The sequence below is a fragment of the Oreochromis niloticus genome, linkage group LG12 (assembly GCF_001858045.2).
Source record: "Oreochromis niloticus isolate F11D_XX linkage group LG12, O_niloticus_UMD_NMBU, whole genome shotgun sequence".
Taxonomy (NCBI): domain Eukaryota; kingdom Metazoa; phylum Chordata; class Actinopteri; order Cichliformes; family Cichlidae; genus Oreochromis; species Oreochromis niloticus.
This window is the reverse complement of record NC_031977.2, coordinates 24,021,620-24,042,016: the sequence shown is the minus strand read 5'-3', so window position 1 is coordinate 24,042,016 and position 20,397 is coordinate 24,021,620. Positions and strand designations below refer to the sequence as shown.

Here is a 20,397-nt window from a genome sequence, read left to right as displayed (position 1 = left end):
CAAAGTGTACCTAATAATATGGCCAGTGAGTATACATTATAGTAATGCAGTGCATTAATTCGCAGGCTTATTTTTTGTATGTAAGATCTAAATCTGCAACATAAAGCAGACAGCAACTGTCACAGTATATAGAAGCACAATGTGAATGTGCTTAAGTAAAAGCAACTAAGTAATAGAGCCAGTACCCTAAGCTTATAACATAGAATGTAGATACTATAAGGTGTGAAATTAAATTACTGAAAGGTATAATAGTGAGCAAAAAATAACAACCCTCAAACAAAAGAAGTCTGGGTTCATCCCTCTGAACACTATGTATCCAACTGAAATATCCTTGAAATGAAGTAGGCTGCAGCTTTTATGGATGAGCAACCCTGCTGACCTTCATATAGAGGATGCAATACAATATCCATATGTGAAAGGGACAAGATGGACACAGTGCACTTTTAGATGGAAAATGCAGAGGCCTTGCCATTATTATTTCATGGATATAAGGTGAAAATTTTTAATTACAACATCTCACCATCAGCAGAATAGAATAGAATAGCCCTTTATTGTCATTGTACATGTACAACAAAATTATGGATCAAAGGTCCAAAGTCAGTTATTTACATTACAATTAATATTTTGTGTGTAGAGTTTTCGAATATTTTAGGTTTAAATACAGAAAAATAAGTATCTATGTTATCTATGATTACATTTGCATAATTTTCAAAAACTGGAATCTCAGGATCGAAAAAAAATCTACTCTTTAAAATCTACTTTTAACACATTGGAGTCAAAGGTTTTTCACAGAATATTTTGTATGTCTGTTCATGACCCAACAAATCAATGAGCACTGTTATTAAACTGAAAACTATCATTTTCCGTCTACTTTTAGGAATAAAAACTTAATTTATTCAGCACATAAATTATACAAAATAAAGTGTAAATAACCCTGGAAGGTTAAATGTATTGTGCCACTGATGTGGATCATTTTTTGCTATGAGGAGTAAAAAGTCACTATGACAAATGACCTTTAAAAATGTACTGGGAAATTCCACTGATTCTTTACTGGCAGAAAGGTATAACAAAACAATATACCTAACTGTGGCAGTGTTTTGAATGTTTTCTACCTGCACAGGATGTAGTCAGTACATTGGATGGATAACCTGATGGATGAGTTCGTGGTGGCAAAAAACTCAAACTCAAAAAGAGTGCATAAAAAATTAAAAATATTGTAATTGTCTTTAGTGGCTTTCTTTAAGTACAAACTATTGCAAGAAACACGCAAGTATTAATGAACAGGCAGCTAAATCCATTAAAAATCTGTTTACTAATAATGTACTTTGTTGACAAAATTTGAAGTATGTCCCTTACAGGGTGCCGTAGCTGAGCCGGCTATGCTATGTAGCCGTTTTGTGGCTAATAACAGATCGCTGCTAGTAGCTTTTTTCCTAATGATTAGAAACGCAAAATAAAGACTCAAGGCGGGCAAGTGTCAGCAACCAAGCAAAGTAAGTTAATTTTCATGGGTTTAGTTTGCTGTGGTGATGTTAACACTGTCAGTCTCACCCAAGTTTAAATATTAGCTCATTATTAGCTGTTGGTTAGAATAGAGCTGAATTCGAGTTCAAGTCTATTGTAACCGAAAGCTGCAGCGATACTTTTGACAGTGTCCCTTAAACGTTTGCGTTCTTGTTCAGTCATTAATAGCTTTAATGATTTAGAGTCACCTGATCCAGCCCTAACTATATGCTTTATCAAAAAGGAAAGTTTTAAGCCTAATCTTAAAAGTAGAAAGGATGTATGTCTCCCAAAATCCAAACTGGTTCCACAGAAGAGGGGCCTGAAAGCTGAAGGCTGTGTCTCCTATTCTAATGTACAGTGAGACAAAGAAGCCGTTTGATGGAAGAGTATAGAGAAGGTCAGAACGATCTCATAGTCCACGTGGACTATGATGTTTGGACAAGATTAGGAGTAGTTATATCAGATTAACAGGTCAGGTTGAGCTGTTTGAAGAGGTGAGGCTGAGATCCTTTGGACATGTGCAGAGGAAGGATAGTGGATATACTGGACAAAGTATGCTGAAGATGGAGCTTCCACACAGGATGAAAAGAGGAAGACCACAGACAAGGTTCTTGATGTAGTAAAATAGCACATGCAGAGGGTTGGCGTGATAGTGAAGGATGTTAGAGATGGGGTGACATGCAGGCACGTGGTCCAGCATACAACCTCTAAAGGGAGCAGTTGAAAGAAGATGAAGAAGAAGAAATGTTTGGCTTTCCCTTTAATAAATTAATTAACTGTTAAATCATGTGTCCTATTGTTAACTGACTAATGATTTCAGTTCTATCTTGGAGGCAGTCAGAAATAAATTATTGAATTCAATTGAAATACAGCTCAAACATATGTGCAAATCAGGGTCTTTCCTCTTCATCATAATAAATACTTACTACATAATAATATTGCAAAGGCTCATCTCCTTAAAAACACTGAGAGTAGAGCTTCACATATGAGGAAACTGCAGGGATATTGTTGGGAATTGCAGTGACCTATGACTTTAAATGTTAAATACCCTGTGCTTAAAGAACAAACACGTGCTGTTGTTGTGCTTATTGTTAGTGCGTGCAAAGTTCAGGTTCTTTCGCTAAATGTCCATTTTATGTTATTATAATGAAAAATTAAGCTCAGATCATTCAACTCAGTGTTAAAAATAGTTATTGAGAGGTGATTATGAGGTGGAAGTGTAAACACAGCAAATATACATTTACCTTCTAAGTTGGCGTTCATCAGATGTATACACTAAGTGGTCCATTTTGCTGTGACCTATAAGTTTTGTGTAAGTGACGTCAGAAAACGTTAACAACTACAAACTGTTTCTCTTTACAGATTGGAGAGTATGGTTGTGAATCTCTGCTTGCCACATTTTCACACGACAGCTCATTGTAACAAGGTGAGATATTTTATAGACCTGTCACATAAAGGTACCCTCCCCTCCTTTCTTTTTTTATTTAACTATTTCATTTTTTGTTTTTTAAAGTTCAAGAAAATGCTTGATATGTTTTTAGACGAGCAGTTCAAAGTAGCGCAGACAGACACAAAATGACACAGGAAGTGGAGGACAGTGATGTAAAAATTAAAAAAAATAAAAAATCTGTGGGATAAAGTGCTGTGTGGGAGACTGAATCACAACCGTCCTTGTGTTCTTTTCATTGGTATTTTTTAATCTGATCATGGCTGTCTTTTTCGTCACACTCAAGGGGATTTAAAAAAAAATGCACGTTATCACCTTCAAGAAAACTGTTTTTGCTTTTTTTAATCCACATGTGCTTTATTTATGTCTTTTACATGGCCTGTTCTCATTTCATATGAGTTTTCCACGTTTAACCTTGTGATGACTCTTTTGTGAGCATGTGAGGCATGTGTACTGTAATTGTTTTCAAATTTTCTCATATCTGCTGTCAGTTCGATTCAGTTTTATTTCTATAGTGCTAAATCACAACAGCCGCCTCAAGGAGCAGTCAGTCATACATTACTATAACATAATGTAGCTTTTCTCTGTACATTTTTTATTTCAAGCTTTCACTGAAAAACACTGATACCAGTTTAATTTTCTTCTCCAGCTGTGCGCAGATGGCTATGATGTCACAAATCTTGTATCAGCTGACCCTGCCCTCCGCAGCCGTGGCTTTAAGCTGGAATATTTCCTTCGTCCACCTGTACAGGTAAGATTTCACTGTCATACATTGGAAATTGACACTCAGCAAGTTGTTTTTTTCCTACAATGTGTATTTGTCTCATTAAATGATCAGTACCAGTAGAAATAGTATTTGGTACTGAAAAAAAGTCCCACTACCTTTTATTTAAATAATAAACGCTTTTTGGGGAAAGTGTGCAGGTCAGGAACTCACTGAGGAAGAGTAGCTATTTTCTCATGTATTATGTTTTATCTGGGTTCTTTTGTTTGTTTTGTCATCTTTTTGACTGTATTTATGTTTCCAAACATTAATTATGTAGAGTATTATGTTGATGGGACTGAACACGGATATCCAACTGTAAAGTTTATTTTTATTTTTGTTATAAGCTTAAGATTTGAACCCCTTTAAACCAGAATGCCATAGGTGTTCTAAAGAGGTCTTAATATCCTTCCTTTAGTCTGTTATATCATCTCTTTTGTTCATTTGAAAGCTGTGCAGGTTATTTTTTTTCCTCATAGAAAACACCGCTCACTGACTGAGCACCCAAAGTTTATTTGTGCCAAAAGCTAAAAATGCAACAAAAGGGCAAAAAGCCAAAAATGGCATTTGAAAGGAAAGTCAGATTTACTAAATGTGCGTACACACCTGCATGTATTGTTCCCTTCATGAATCACGCTTCAATAGGAAATGTGTGTTCAGCCTCTTTATGCATAGAAATCGAGATTAGTAGTTCTTACCATCATGTTTTTCTCTGGCAGCGATGGTACATTTGTATGTTTAAAGCAGTCAGTTTAATCAAAAACTTTCCCACATTGTTGCAATGAACTGTGGTATTCTCCACTGTGGGATGTCATATGACAGTTTAACTTTCCTGAATATGATTTATTTATTTTAGTTTTTATGGAGAACATATCCTGTATTTTGATTAGGATTCATAATACATTGTAAGAGTCACATTTAAAAAAAAACTAGCTATGATTAATATAGTAATGTGTTTATATCTGTACCTTACACATTTTTCTTCTGTTCCTTTAAGGTGACATTGAAGTTTGGCTTCCAGGTGGAGCTGTGTAGGGTGGATGTGGAGTTGTGGCCCTGGGGTATGGACAAGGGACAGGCTTGCAAGAGACTGGAGATCAGCACCAGTTCTGATCCGTTACCTTCTACAGGCACCAAAGATTTTCCACAAAAGAAACAGATACAGGCGAAAGATCAGAATGCAGCGAATAGACGAGAACTTCGAAACCATGAGAGTAAATCTCAACAGAGTAATGTCCACCAGTGGAGTCTTCAGGCCCAGCAGTGGAGTGAAGTGACTCCAGGTGAGCCTCAGCAAAGAGGCTGCATGTTCAAACATCAGACAAACACGGAATCCAGCAATTCTGAGCCAGAGTTTAAACTGGTGGCTCGTTGCGAACTAAAGGAGGAAACCAAAGTCTGTTTCACACGTTCAAATTTTTACCCCAGGGCCCCGTTTCTGTCCCTGCCTCCTCCACAACCTGCGAACTGTCTGCAAGAGGAGCTATGGAGTCGAGGTTTGCTCTCGCTCGGGGCTGTGACAAAGCTTCGTGTGACCATGCCTTATGGTGGTGCAGCATCATCTCTGGGGCTGAAATCTTTGACTGTGTGGGGACAACCTGCTCGCTGCTGCCCTGCAGAAGAAGTGGAGAGGATCAAAAAAGTCCACGAGGCCAGTGAAAGACGGCTACAACAGCCTGCATTTTTTGCACCCCCTATCAGACAAAGCAAGCAGGGACTGCAAGAACCTCCAAGGTATTTGTGTAATTTTGCAAGTAGTAGAACTAATTATCAGGCTGTCACATCTATACTGTCTTATACTGTTGGTTTTATAGATTATGTAAATATTGATGTGTGCCAATATTTCGTTTACTTTGGTAGTCATTCCATCCCAGAAGAATTCCTTGATCCACTCACACAGGAAGTGATGATGCTACCTATGCTGCTGCCCAGTGGTGTATCAGTGGACAACTCCACTCTGGAAGAGTACCAGAAGAGGGAAGCCACTTGGGGTCGACCCCCAAACGACCCTTTCACTGGTGTACCATTCACTTCAACTTCCCAACCTCTTCCTAACCCCCAACTGAAAAGTCGCATTGACCACTTCCTGTTGCAGAAAGGGATGACAAGGAGGGATGGGATGTTGGGGAGAGGAGTTACAGGAGAGAATACACAGCCCTCAAGACTTCTAGCCTCCAAAGTACACGAACAGTCTCAGAGCTCTCTGTGCCTCAATAAAAGCTCAAACAGTGGTGCTGCTGAATATAATGCTGACACCAGAAGCACAAACGGGACTGTGAAAATAGAAGATGTAGGGTCAGGACCTTTGTCAGATAATAAAAATCACACATCTGATGCTGAGTATTTAAGTGCATGTAATAAATCAGCATTAGACAGGAGAAAGAAACGAGATCTAAGTGAGATTTCCAAAGAATCCACGAACACATCGACACCTGAGAGGGAACTCCAAACAAAAAAACTAAAAAGTGATCCAGTTTCTGGTGAGTATTACATGTAAACATCCAAACCAGGGGTGTCAAACATAAGGCCCAGGGACCAGAATTGGCCCAATCCAGCCAATTGGATGGCTTTGAAAAATGTGAAGGAAACATGTAGTTCAACTTCTTTTACTAGAGTTTTACTGGTTTGGCCCATTTAATGTCAAAGTATGTGGCCCGACATGTAAAATGAGTTTGACATCCCTGATCTAAACCATATCCTGCCATTTTTTCAGTTTGTCTTGATTGTTGACTTCTCTGCTGTCTTCATGTTTGCTTCCTCATTGTGCACCTTCAGTTCCGAGCTGCAGCTCCCACGAGCAGCGTTTGTCTGCTAGTCTGGATGAGGCCCTCTTCTCTGCCCTGCAGGGGCGGCCCTCCTTCACTTCAAATTTGCCCCAGAAGCGGGTTAGTCCTGACTCTGAAACACTGAATACCACCCAACAGTGCCAGAATTCAGGCTTCCCGAGCAGTTCTACAGGTAGGATTTGCACCCTCTGATACACTTGAGTAAATACTATTCCCAAATTAAATGACTGTTCAAATATAATAAAGAAATCTGGAGTAGTTGTTTAGAAAGCTTGTTTTTGGTGTTGTCAGTTTTGATTCACGTCAGTTAGAAATAAAACAGAGGTATAAAACCATACATAGAAATTTCTCTGACCACTTCACTGCTGCTTACCTGTGTTCTGAATAAGTTCCACAAATTCAATTTTGTATCATTACAGTGGAGAAAAAAATCCTGAAAAAACAAACCTTGAGCCTATGTTCAAGTTTAAAGCGCCAGTGAAGTGGGAGAAATGCAAGTGTTCAATTTTAATAAATACATTTGTAACATAAGAACCAGATTTCTAGTGTTTCCCTGCTGATCATTGCCACAAAAGACAAAACAACCGTGGTGTTAACTCTCTAGAGTGCTGTCACGCTTTCTCATTCAATGCTTAACCAGAGTTGTATTTACATTCTTTAAATGTTTTTCTGTATTGGTCTCCCTTTGTAAAGCACTCCGAGTGACCTTATATCCAAATGAGTTTGACTTAATTTAAATTGGTTTAATTTAATAAACATTCCCCCAAATGCTACCTAGCTACAGAACATTGCTTAAAATTTTATGGCAGAAGTATTTAAAGTTTGTTTGAAATTAAATGACTAGTAAGTGATTCTCCCCCACCCCATCTTTGCTTAATAGGTGAGAAGATGTGCTCTGCGTGTTCCTGTTCTGTGTCCGTTTACTCCACCTCAGCATCATCCGTCTACCGTCTGAGCTGTGGTCACTTGCTCTGCCGCGCCTGCGTGCAGAAGGAAGCCAATCCTCTGAGGTCGGCCACTACATCAACATCCAATCGCATCGTGTGCCCAACCTGCCAACATCCCACCCCACGTGCTCTCATCACGCGGGTGCATTACTAACATAGCATAAGAATCCAACCGATACTTTCAAATTGAAGACATGATTGTATTCCAGATGTTTAAGTAAAAAGAAATAATTTGCAGCTGGAAATTCTGGATTCTATTTATGGACCGTTAACTTTTCTTGACAGTACCTGTATCACCCTTTTTGTAAGCATGACATCTTTACACTGTAAGTCTATTTGTCACGTTATAACTGCTTTTTTCACAACCACTCCTGTTAAATTGTCTGTTTCTCATTTGTTTTATTGTATTATTTTGTATATTTTTGCTCACGTGGATTAAAGATACCTCAGATCTAGCAGTGAACTGTATTTCTTCACATCTTCTTACACTCATATTGTCGCAGTATCAGATCACACAGGCCTGTTTTATTAATCTCCACAGATCAGGAAAGGACATCTCTGAAAGCAAAGACCTTTGCAAATATTGTAAAAATATAGTGTGGATAAAGTCCTGTTCTTTATCTCCTCCACCCCCTCTTTCTTTCTTTTCATCGAGCGCTGAAGTGTACTTGCAGCCTTGGTTCTGCCGTCTTTGTGTGGCCACTCTCTGTGCGGATGCATTTGACTAGGCACGTAGAAAAGGTTTGGGCACAGAAGCAAAAGACCAAAAGAATTTAAGTGGAAATTGAGTCCAACCAAGGTTATGTGGTCATTGTGAAGAAGGAGACAGTGTCGTATTCAGCTGACCTCCTGATGTCATGTGTTCTTTGTCCTTATGTCTGTTCCTTGCCTTGTTTTGCTGTCTTAAGTGGGTGAACGCAGGCAGAAGATGGAATAATAAGAACTTCCAGACACATCATGTACTAGTTTTAAATATATTTACGTGATAATAACAATAACCTTTATGTTGGTATTTCAGGTAGTATGAAATACTGACTCACACTAGATTACATTAGGTTTCAGGTTTCCTTTTAAGGAGCAGTTTTACATTAGGAGGCTGCACCTCCTCTTTGCCCACGTGTTCTTTCTCTACCCTCTGAACTCTTGAAGCTAATTACCTTTTACAAGCCTGAGTTATTGTGCACAAAAGGGTTAAACGGAGAAATGCGAGGCAAACAGTATTCAGTTGGTGTTCACCATCACAAATAGCATAATCTGTATGTTGCTTTCCTTGACAGCATTAAGCTTAATCAAGGTCGTGATCCTGTATCCGCTCAGTAAGAGAAAAGACAGGAGTCAGTTCTGCATGTGAAATGAAGACATGGGCTTCACTGTTTCCGATACAAGTGGTGGTTAAAGTGTTTAAATGATACTGAATCAGACTGTATTAGTCAAAGTCACTGACCTTATACACTTATTAGACAAAAACTTTGCTTATGTTGTGAACTCTTATTGTTTGTAAACTTTTCTTATTATACACCTTATTAGAGGTATCAAGAAATTTCTGCAGAAGACTAAAACTGCCATAATTACAAGGAAACATGTGACTTAATAGATCAGTTATTATACCACTAAATGAATGAAAACATACTAAGAAAATTAATATTGGCATTGATTAATCTGAAAAATGTGAGAAATGTATTCTTTCTGGAAATTCTTCACTGGAAACAACCATTTACTTTTAACAGAAAATTTCTTAGGTACACTGTGAGTACCAGGTGCCATGTCGTCACATGTTTTAAGGTTTTATTTGTCATATACAGGAAATAATGGCACATAACTACCAGTAATGGAATTCTTAGGCTCAGAGCCCTCTTAATATTGCACATAAGTAATGCTTAAATATAAATAAGATAAAGTATAAAAATAAAGAAAATATATATTTATAAAAACGACTACAATAAATACATACAGATTACTGAAATACAGTAGCAGCTGTAGTGCAGAGGTAGTGGTATATAAAAGTACAGTGTGTATAGTGATTGTGCAAAATAAACTGTCCAATATTTCAGCAGTTCAGTAGCCTGATGGCTTGTGGGTAGAGACTTCATCCCTTCATAAAGGGATGGATATGGTCAGCAGCAATACTCAAATAGGCTGTGGCATTTAAATGTTGCTCAACTGGTGCTGAAGGGCCCAAATTGTGCCAGAACAATGTCCCTTACACCACCACATGAAAAAACAGCCAGGGTGAAGCTACATTTACATGTTGTTTATGTCAAATTATGATCCAACAATCAGTAGAAATCGAGAGTCATCCGATCAGGAAACATTTCTCCACTCTCCTGTTCTCAGCTGACAAGAGTGGAACCCGGTGTGGTCTTCTGCATCTGTTGTGCTTACAGAGGTGCTCTGCTGCAAACCTTGCGTTTAATCAACTCTAATTTGAACTCTTGTTGCCTCCCTATCAGCTCAAGCCAGTCTGGCTATTTTCCTCTCACATTTGGTGTCAACATGGCATTTTCACCCAGAGAACTCCTGCTCACTGATGCTCACTATTTTCACTTATTAGATCATTCTCTGTAAACCTTAAAAAAAAAATACACAGAAATTTTTGTAAAGTAAAATAGATACATGAAAGAGTATTTATTGTTGATACTTTCATGCATTTAATGACATTTTTTCACTGAGTCTTAGTTATGTCTCTATTTTTGATTTTGGCAGTTTAGGGCCTCCTATAGTCCTGTTTGTCTGGGTCTCGGTGTTCGATCTACTTCCTGTTTTATTTTGATAGTTCTTGTCTCTTGTGTATTGTGTTCAGTGTTCCGTCTCCTGTCTCCTTATGTCCTATTTCTTCCTTTTGTGGTCCCATTTGTGTCCACTCCCCTGATCACCCTTCAGTGTATTTATTGTCTCTGTTTTCCTCTGTCAGAGCATCTGTTCGCATACCCCTGTGTCTCCATGTTCCTAGTGTTGCAGTTTTCCCAGTTTATGTTTTCACGAACGTTTGCTTTTCTTATTTTTGTACCGTTTTGCCAAACGCCCTGAATAAACTGCTCGCCTTCTGTTAAAGCCGGTGTCTGCGTTTGAGTCCTCTCTCTGCTCCACTCGATCTGCTGCCGCAGATCATGAGAGAAATGTTTGAAAGTAAATTCTGTAAAACTTTTTCTTTCACATTTGGAGTACTGTAAAGTTTAATGAGATAACATTTTGGATTCACTGAAGGATGAGCTTTGAATGCTGTGATTCTAATTAAAGAGCTTTACACCTGAACCTGCAGTCTTTGATGCTCAGTTTTGCCATTTCTCATTTAACTCCTGATTAGTATAACAACAGCTAATAGGAGAGATGCAACCCCGAGCATGCAACAAGACGCTGAATGGAATAATCAAGGTGTAATATGTTTATTTGAAAATGCTACTCTGGTTAGGATCATTACACCCACTAGTTTTACATTAAGTCTGGAACATAATTTGTGTGACCTCTGTTGTTATGATGCTACCACATTTGTCTTAATCTAAAAGTGAAAACTACACACTACAGTGACGAACTGTGCATGATCATTAAATGTTCTTCATTATTCCCCCTCATTGCGGTTAATTTGGGCTAATAAGTTGTTCCAATTAGTTGTTCATGTTTTGCTGTTTTCAGTGTGTCAGTCAAAGCGGGGGGTGAAATTATTCAAAGTTATTACAAATAGGCGCAGTGCTGAATACAGAAATTGTATCTTCTGCTGTCGTGTCTGTTTTTGTGTAGATTTGTTAGATGGCACACATCCGATGCAGAGCCACATCTGTGGCGACCTCTCGCGCACGCGTCGCGCTCACGCCGGTGGCCTTCGGGCGCGCATCCCTGTGGAGAGAGCGCAACGGGGACGAAAGTGACGTCAGGAATCAATCGCTTTGTCAAACATGTCCATCTGCTTATAAGTGAGAAATGACCGCAGTACAAGCCAGACATCCACACCGGCGGAGGACACACAGATGCAGCGCGGCGCTCACTCCAAACCGACAGCGATGCCTCACTCCTTGTTCCCACTGTGCGTCCTAGGACTCCTCGCCTTCTCCTCCGCCTGCTACATCCAGAACTGCCCCCGAGGAGGCAAACGAGCGCTGACTGAGACTGGAATCAGACAGGTGAGCATTGTTCTTTCTGCTAAAATAGCATGCTTATTCTTTAACTGGCTGTGTTTGATTCTAAATTGCCATTAGCCTATAACATTAGAAAAAATATAACCAATAGAGAAAACGGTCCAGCAATTCACAAAATTAAAGGAATGCTAAGCAGCCTTTAAATAAGGGAAACCGACCGTGCAATGGATGTTATGGGATCAAAATGTGAGTGGTTTACTGGGTTGGGCTCAGAAGGCATTCATATATCAGATTTTAATAAAAACGGAACAGAATAAACAGATAAAAAATAAAAGTCACTTATGGAAAGGTTTAAAAAATAACACCAACTCAAATGGATCGTTTTAAAGTCATAAATTAGATATTACTCATGTAGTTTAAAAATACTGATTTACAATGAGAGACTGTAGGAAAGAAGATGGTTGTGACTTATTTCACATGGTCATACTGCTATAATTCTCCTGCTGAGGCAATGCAATGAATGTTGATTTTCTTGAATACGAGAGGCAAAAGAATGTGAAAGTATCTTTCGTCTTGTAATATGAAATAATATAACAGAAAATAATATTGCTAAAATCGATTCCATTCTCCTCCAGTGCAAGTCTTGTGGCCCTGGAGACAGGGGCCGCTGCTTTGGCCCCACTATCTGCTGTGGGGACAGTTTCGGCTGCCTGCTTGGCTCCCCAGAAACAGCTCACTGTGTGGAGGAGAACTACTTGCTCACTCCCTGCCAGGCAGGAGGGAGATCCTGTGGGTCTGAGGGAGGGCACTGCGCTGCTTCTGGACTCTGCTGCAATTCTGGTACAAACTGGTCTGATTGATTGACATGTTGACATGTAAGATATGAACTTCATTTCTTATTTTTGTTCTTTTCAGAGGGCTGTATGGTGGACTCTGACTGCCTGGGAGAGACAGAGGCCACAGATCCAGTCCACGGCTCTGCAAGAAGCTCACCAACAGAGCTGCTGATGCGTCTTCTCCATGTGGCTGCCAGAGGACAGAATGAGTACTGATATTTTATGTGTGGGCGTCCATCTGCTGCTCAAGACCTGGAACTGCAACAGAAATGAAGTTCATCCATGTTCCACTATAAGCCTTGGGATCTGAACTCTGAACAGTTTAAATTTTCTCGGTTCTGTTACTGTTTCTGTTTGAAGTGTCTTTCTGATTAGCCGGGCTAAAAATACAAGGGGAGAAGAACCACATTAATTGATAGGAAAACATTAGGTTTCATGTTTGCTCCCCCTAAAAAATGTATATACTAATGCACATACTGTAAACAAAGTTTATTCTCTATAAAAAGACACCCGAGAGCTCCAATTTAAATAACTGAGATATAGTAGAGCACATTGTAAATAAGTCAGAGGTTAAAGATTACAGTTGATACAGGCATCCAGGTAAAACAGCAGAATGTCAATGCTTGATCAGTTGCTTCTTGTGTAGTAGAAATATTGTTGTATATTAAAAATGGGAGAAACAATACAGAATGAAATGAATGAAATGCCAAAAGGGCTCTTCTGATTCCTCATTTCCCAGAATACGCTTGAGTGTGAGAAAGAAAGCAACAGTCAAAGGAACCACCAGAATAACCACAGAGTAATCAGGAATGATAATTGCTGTAATTTGATCAGTTTCGATCAAGACTGTCTTGCACACAGATTAGCTGCTCAAGGAATTACATAAACTGACTGCATTGATGCATTCATATCCTCCAACCATGTAACTCAGCACTGTGTACCAACATGTATAATTTGCGTAGATGAAAGATAGTGATTTCTAACTCTCAGACTCCCATCTGTGTGAATGCTAATTTGCTGCCAAATCTGTATGTGCTGGGAGTTTGTCTGCACTGTTTTCCAATCCAGTTGGCACTAGATGCAGGACCTCCCAGATTTTGACAGTTATATTCTTTGATTGACTCAATACCTGTGTGGCACGTCAAAAATCCTAAACTTTTATGTGTGACTCATCTTGTGCTCCACGCTATGAAGGAGACGCCTCAAAACCCACATCCAAATAGACCTGCTGCCAATTCCCCAGGTTTCAGACCCCGGCCACTGTGACACCATGATGACAAAATAGCTTGGAGCTGTTTTGGTAGCACAAGGGGAACCTACACGTGGGTGGCAATGTCATGCACTGTCACCTCACAGCAAGAAGATGATTGGTTCAAATATCAGTCGGGGCCTCTCTGTGTGGAGTACATGTATTCTCCCTGTGCCTGCGTGTATTTCCTCTGGATACTCCAGCCTCCTCCCACAGTTTAAAGACATGTCTGTTAGGTTAAATGACAATACTAAATTGGCCACGGAACTGACACAAATAAAGTGCTTCAAGAGTGTAGAATAAAGTGCTGCATGAATCTGTGGTGAGACCCTTATCTTTAGCTAATTCAACTAGCAACTCAGATGTTTCACAGAGTCCTGTAAATGCTTCATAATTTGGCGCATTCTAATTCACGGTTAACAAACGATGTATTTTGAAGACTTTGGCTACTGAACACTGTTTTCATTAGCTAAACAGAGGAGTCAGACTAGACTACAGAGGCTTATCTTTAAAACCAATGCAAATCCTCCAGATCTCATTCAGGGAACAAAACATGTCAGAGAGATTCAAACCTTAGTCAATACAGCTATACAAAGGCAAAGACGGTTGGGAAGCAAGATCCCATAAATCATAAAGTCCTGCAATTTAAAGGCCTTAGGTGGTATTGGGGAGCTATTAGCTGTTGGATCAAAAGTACAAATCAAGCGCAAACATCCTACAGACACCGTTTTTATTTGTTCGGTATGACTCCTACTGACTTACCGATGTTCCCACCTTTAAAATAAACTGCCAAGAAGTCACTCATTGGATTGGTGCAACCAGAAGAATTCCTTTCAGCATTATGTTTTCCTTTTTTTTTCTCAGTAATTATACTGTATGCTTGCACGCTCAGTTAAATTGCACAACACGTAAGAGTTGAAAACCACACCTGGGTACACAAAGAACCTTGGCTCTGAAGAGGTTGGAAAACCAGACAACACTTTTGAAATGACTTAACTGTGCATTTTTGATTTATTTACTTATTTTTGTGCCCAAAAGTCGAGTTCATCGACACAATCTTGCTTATGTGCATTCATTAAAGGGTAAAGAGTGTCAAGTCTCCTTGATGATTAGAACTTCAAAGTGCCACTTGAACTCTTAACAACAAAATTAATCAGGTATTAAATGTTATACCGAGCATTGCGCTAATCACAAATCCTAATTTGTCCCCAGACTTGAAAAATATCCCTTAAAAGACTGAAATGTGACGTTCTATATGTTCTCATTTGACCTTTAGCAGTGAACTGTATTGAATCTTGACTCTGGGTGTGGCATCCTTTTTTTTAAAAAATTTCATATCAATCAGTCAAATAAGATTCTGTTCAAAGAGTGGTGATTAAACCTGTCAGAGCCTGCCTTAGTGCATCATACCTGAATTTATGAGCAATGACTGTTTGAACAAAGAGTTAGGCTGGAAACGAAAGTAACTTTTCTTTTCGGAAATACTTTACTAATACCAATACTATACTAATACCCTTTCAATGCATTTTAATTACCGTGTTCCATTCAAAGAGACACTAGCAGATGTTCACGTGCTTCTCTGAATCTTCGTGGGTGTGTGCACAGGTATGTGCAGGACTTCTGTGTCAGTATTTAAACACCAAAGATATGTTACCTCCCCACACTTGCTCTGCCATCATGGATGTGAAAGTTGGGTTTGTGATTGTGTTCCTCTGCACACTGGCCATCACCTCCACTGAAGGTAAGGACACTCAGGGCAAATACATTTGGCAAAATCAAGAAGACATCTGGACTGAATATGCACTGATTTATACATCAGGTGCATCCAAAATAAGTAAATAAATTGGCACTTAGAGCTTTTTGTGTGTGCAGGTGTGTGATTATCACATCCCTCCTAAAGTTTAGAAATGATGAAAACACTTTTCTGTCTTTTCAGTAATTTCATACAGCGGTTTTAAAGAGATTTTGTATAGTGGTTCTTATCTCTTTAACAAAGATCACCATTACATGATATGAAACGTTTAACCCTGTTCAGTTTTATGGTGCTCCATAAAAGTCATACATTTGGTCATAATCTCACCTTACAGCTGGAATTCCAAAATGCTGCATGAGTACAAAGAGTGACATCCGGGCACGAATACTAATGAACGTTCAAAGATGGGAGATGCAGGAAAGCAACGGTGCCTGTGACATCCAAGCACTTGTGTAAGTGTTGAAAACTTATTTTCCAAAAGGTCACAGGTCATTTTGTAGTTATTACATGATCATTCATGTAATCATGCATTCCTCAGCTGCACAGTTTCAGTTAAATAATGATCCAAAAACAAACTGTAAGCTAATACCTTCGCGTCAGCTAAGACCTTTTACTTCAGGTTACATTAATATTTGTATTTAACTGTTTTTCCTTGTGCATCCACAGACTGTATGTAAAGAACTTTAAAAAGCCAGTATGTGCTCATCCCAATTTGAGGCGAAAACTGAAGATCATTCTGAAAATAAAGGACCAGATGGCGCACCAACGTCCTTCCTAGAACAAGGAGCAAAAAAAACATCTTCTCCAAATGTTCGTGTATCATGTTTCCCACAAAAGGTGTTTTTCAGAGTTTTTATTATGTAATAATTATCATTTAGTTCCACCTCAACTGCCTGCAGCAACATTGCTTACATGTTAAGGCATTAGTGCAGTAATATCACATTACTTCTGCCAATATACTTTAGTTGTACATTGACAGATACCATCCTACTTCTGAGTTGCTACTTTAAGTGTATTATGCTGTATGTAAGAAAAAAACATAGGTTTGCATGTAATGGAATATGAAGAAATTGAGTTTTTTTTACAGTGTACTAAAACTTTTTAAACTGTATAATGATGCAACTATATCTTGTACCACTGCGTTGACGCAAATAGATATTTTTTTTTTAAAAAACACTGTAAAGTGTGATGTCTATTTTCCTTTTACTTTGTTTTCTATTGATCTGCAAATATAGAGTAGTTAGGATCATCAAGCCATCATTAGACTACCAGCATGCAGCTTGATACAGTAGTAGTTAACACAGTTGCTTGGCAAAAGAAGGGCTGCTGGTTCAGTTCCAACTAGAGACACAAATTCCTTTTGGGGTTGTGTCAGGAAGGTCTCTGTCTAATCAAAAATGTTGTACTACCTGGTGTCATGAACTTTTGTGACAAGTAGCTTCCATGTTAAACTTCAGCTGAATTGCATCATGGTAGCAAAGCTGCTTTTGCCAACAACATTCAGTCATTTCAGGAAGTGTCTTTCTTAAATGTTGGTAGCAGGAAACAAATCCTTGAGAAATCCCTTTAAAAAGGAAACAGGCCTCTGCTATTCACTTATATTAAAGCTCTGGAAATAAATATGACCTACTCCAAATAGCTTCAAGTAACATTAGATGGTTAAAAATAGCAAAGATTATTGTTAAAATGTATTTTGCATACTAGAGGTATTTGAAAAAAGTAAAAAGAAGAAGAAAAAACACCAAACGCACACTGTGGTGTGTTACTATAGCTCACTTAGTTGAGCTGTTCTAAAGGTGCTGCAGGGGCCTGGAGCAATGTCTGGTCCAGACCCGTTTCTGCATGTTACTGCTGCTGTCTAGTCCTCAAAAAAAAGAAAGAAAAAGGTGCACGACATTCCTTTTAACCTTTTAAAAGTGACCCATATTCTTTCTTACTTCTTTGTGTGGCATTCATTTTCTCTAATTCGGTATCCATGAGTCAGATTCTGTTTAAATAAAGGTTATTACACATGTCTGAACTTGTCTTAGTGGACAATACATTAGCCTGCTGTTCACTGATAGTTTAAGCACAGAGGTAAAAGTGAAAGTAAGGTCAATTTTTACTAAGCATTTGAGTACTGTTCAATAACCTTTATATTTATCTTTATCACTGTTATCATTTTAGTAACATGATTTTTCAAAGAGCTACTGACTGGTTAAAGTACATGTTCACACACGTCTCAGTGTTGGTGGGTGGGTGCACAGATATGTGTCAGTATTTAAACACCAAGGACACGTTTCCTCCCCACACTTGCTCTGCCATCATGGATGTGAAAGTTGTGCTTGTGATTGTTTGTCTGTGCATTTTGGCCATCACCTCCAGTGAAGGTAAGGACACTCAGAGCAAACACACATGCAAAAACCAAGAGAGCACTGACGCTTCACAGATCATACATTAGGTATATCCTAAATAAATAAATGAATTCACATTTAAAGCTGTTTTGAGAGAAAAGGGCAGGTGTGTGGCAAACAAATTAATCCTGAAGTTAAGATAAGATGAATATAGTTGTCTGTTTTGGCCTGAAATTATTCCCATAAAAATCCAATAAAAATTTGTTTCGGCATGTTAACGTTCAGCTGACTCATCTGCTCAGTTTAACCACAACCACCATTGCACAATACAAAATGCTGAACTCTGTTCTGTTTCATGGTGTTCTAAAAAACGCGCTCTGCTCTCGGGAAAAAAGTAGACATCGGTAACTGGTCTGTAAAAACATGAATGTTTATACTATGGGGTTTTTTGTCTCTTTTTGGAGCACTGTTAGTAAGGACGCACATCCTCAGAGTAACTATCATGGAAGAAAATGCTCTCTAAATATGTTTTTTCATCAAAGAAAACATAATGTAATAATGTAATTTCCATATTCTGGTTTTAATCTCACGTTACAGCTGGAATTCCAAAATGCTGCTTAAATGCAAAGAAAAAAATCCAGCAACAGACACTGTTGAACGTTAAAAGATGGGTGATGCAGGAAAGCAACGGCACGTGTGAAATCAAAGCACTTGTGTAAGTGTTAAAATTACTCATCCGATCAGTTTATCCACAGGTTACGGGTAATCTTGATCATCACATGATCATCGATAACATAACATGCACTGATAATCTCTACTGTATGAATTTTATAATGGTCAAGACTGATCAAGAAATAAACTTTGTCACCAGATTGTATCTCTTACTCGGAGTTACATAAATATTTCTTTTATTATCTTAAACTGAAACATAATCGTGTTTTCTTGTGCATCCACAGGCTGTACGTAAAGGGCCAGGAAAAGCCAATATGTGCTCATCCTAGTGTGCTCATAAGACTGAAAAGGATCAAGGGGAAAAGGCCATAGGGTGTGGAACAGAAACTCTCTTCTCCAGAAATTTTCATATCATCTGGTGTTTTCAAGAGTTTCAAGAGCCTTCATGTAATTGCTTTCTTTTATTTTGATCTTAAAGGCAGCTACTGCTACTGTAACTCTGTTGCTAAGAAACTTTGCATGTACTCAGGTACATTTTAGAGGTACTACTATTATTTTATATTCTGATGTTTTACCCAAATACCATATAGATGTCATCACTTTTCATGAATTGCTATTACTAAAGGTACATGAGTCAGTTAGATTTGTCTCCATCTCAGCTGCCTGTAAGACTACTGCTTACACGTTAAGACATTTATAGTGATGGTGTGTAACATAGAATCCAGCATTGACAGATATCATTCTCGGGCATTTCATTGGGTATTTTTATAGTATTGTATCCATTTTTAAACTGTTCAGTCCTCCAGGTATATCTTGTTCTACTGCATTTATACAAACAGAATAAAAAAAAAGTCACAGCGAGGTGTGCTGTATTTTTTCTTTTACTTTATCTACACATGCAAAGAGCAGTCAAGACTGTCCAGCCATAGTGAAACTACAAGCAGAGAGATATTATGATAACAAAGCTGATGATATTCAATCATTTCAGATACGCAGCAACATCAAAAGTTTAATGGGCAGGATATGGACCCAAATAAACTTGAAGTGCAGCTTTAATGTGGAATACTTTAAAGTATTAAAAAAGCACAAAACAAAGGCAACAATGAACAGAGGGAGACTCATACAATATAAACACACGAGGTGATGAAGGAAATGGGAAACAGGTGAAAACACAGCTGAAGACAGTTAACCTAATGAATCTGGACGCAAGACACGGAAAACAACTGGTGTCAAAATAAACCAGGAAGCAACAAATATGGTTAGAACACGCAATACAAGACAACTTTACACAATAGGAAACACTGGGTAGGACGGGCAACTCCAAAATGAAAGGGTCTAAATAATCCCCCAAACACCAGAACTCTAATGATAAACAAAACCATAAAAGTACAGAGAAAAGGAATGTAGACACCAAGGTCTTTGTTAAGTAAAAACCTCAGTAACTTCCATTCACTGATATTAAAGCAATGAGAAAAGATGATATGCAAATAGCTTCTAGTAACATTAGACATTTAAGAAAAAAATGACCAAGTGGTTATCGTGAAAATGTATTTTGCATATTTGAGCTATCTAAAAATGCTGTTGGGATTGTAACTCTACGTTTTCACAGAAAAGAAAGTAAAAAGAGTGAGATGTATTAAAAGTGACAATTGTTCTTTCGTGACTCTACTTGTGTTTTCATTCCATACACATCAGTTCAATAAGATTCTGTTTGAAGAGTGGTTATTGGACCTGTTAGAGCCTGTTAGAGTCTGAGTCAAGCACACCGGTAACTGACAGCACTAACAATTTAAACAAGACATCGGGCTGAAAGTGAACGGAACACTTCATTAAATTTTTTTATTAAGTATGGCAGTCATTTAATAACCTTTTGATATTTACTGTTACTGTTTTTAATGTTTAGGCATCATGTTTCATTCAAAGAGCTTCTCACTGGTTAATGCACATCTTCACACACTCCCTTCTGAGTGTTGGTGGGTGGATGCACAGGTACGCTTTGCTGTGAGTATTTAAACATCAAGGGCACGTTGCGTCC

At 38.4% G+C, this 20,397-nt stretch overlaps 3 protein-coding genes across 3 annotated transcripts; all 3 read left to right on the top strand.

Annotated features, from left to right (window-relative positions):
• Window positions 1–1,342: 1,342 nt before the first annotated feature.
• ubox5 (U-box domain containing 5) lies at window positions 1,343–7,904 on the top strand. Its single transcript, XM_005452159.4, has 7 exons — window positions 1,343–1,493; window positions 2,869–2,932; window positions 3,603–3,704; window positions 4,714–5,450; window positions 5,577–6,196; window positions 6,492–6,674; window positions 7,383–7,904. Exons 2-7 carry the CDS (start codon window positions 2,879–2,881, stop codon window positions 7,601–7,603), a joined length of 1,917 nt encoding a protein of 638 aa, XP_005452216.1. The 5' UTR covers window positions 1,343–1,493; window positions 2,869–2,878; the 3' UTR covers window positions 7,604–7,904.
• A 3,465-nt stretch (window positions 7,905–11,369) lies between these two features.
• Window positions 11,370–13,067, top strand: avp (arginine vasopressin). Its single transcript, XM_003446089.4, has 3 exons — window positions 11,370–11,564; window positions 12,155–12,359; window positions 12,435–13,067. The coding sequence occupies exons 1-3, from the start codon at window positions 11,412–11,414 to the stop codon at window positions 12,569–12,571; spliced, it is 495 nt and encodes a 164-aa protein (XP_003446137.2). The 5' UTR covers window positions 11,370–11,411; the 3' UTR covers window positions 12,572–13,067.
• A 2,077-nt stretch (window positions 13,068–15,144) lies between these two features.
• Window positions 15,145–19,223, top strand: ccl27a (chemokine (C-C motif) ligand 27a). The gene is made up of 5 exons (XM_003446087.5): window positions 15,145–15,345; window positions 15,692–15,809; window positions 16,024–17,726; window positions 18,288–18,405; window positions 18,647–19,223. The coding sequence occupies exons 1-3, from the start codon at window positions 15,168–15,170 to the stop codon at window positions 16,133–16,135; spliced, it is 408 nt and encodes a 135-aa protein (XP_003446135.3). The 5' UTR covers window positions 15,145–15,167; the 3' UTR covers window positions 16,136–17,726; window positions 18,288–18,405; window positions 18,647–19,223.
• Window positions 19,224–20,397: the final 1,174 nt, after the last annotated feature.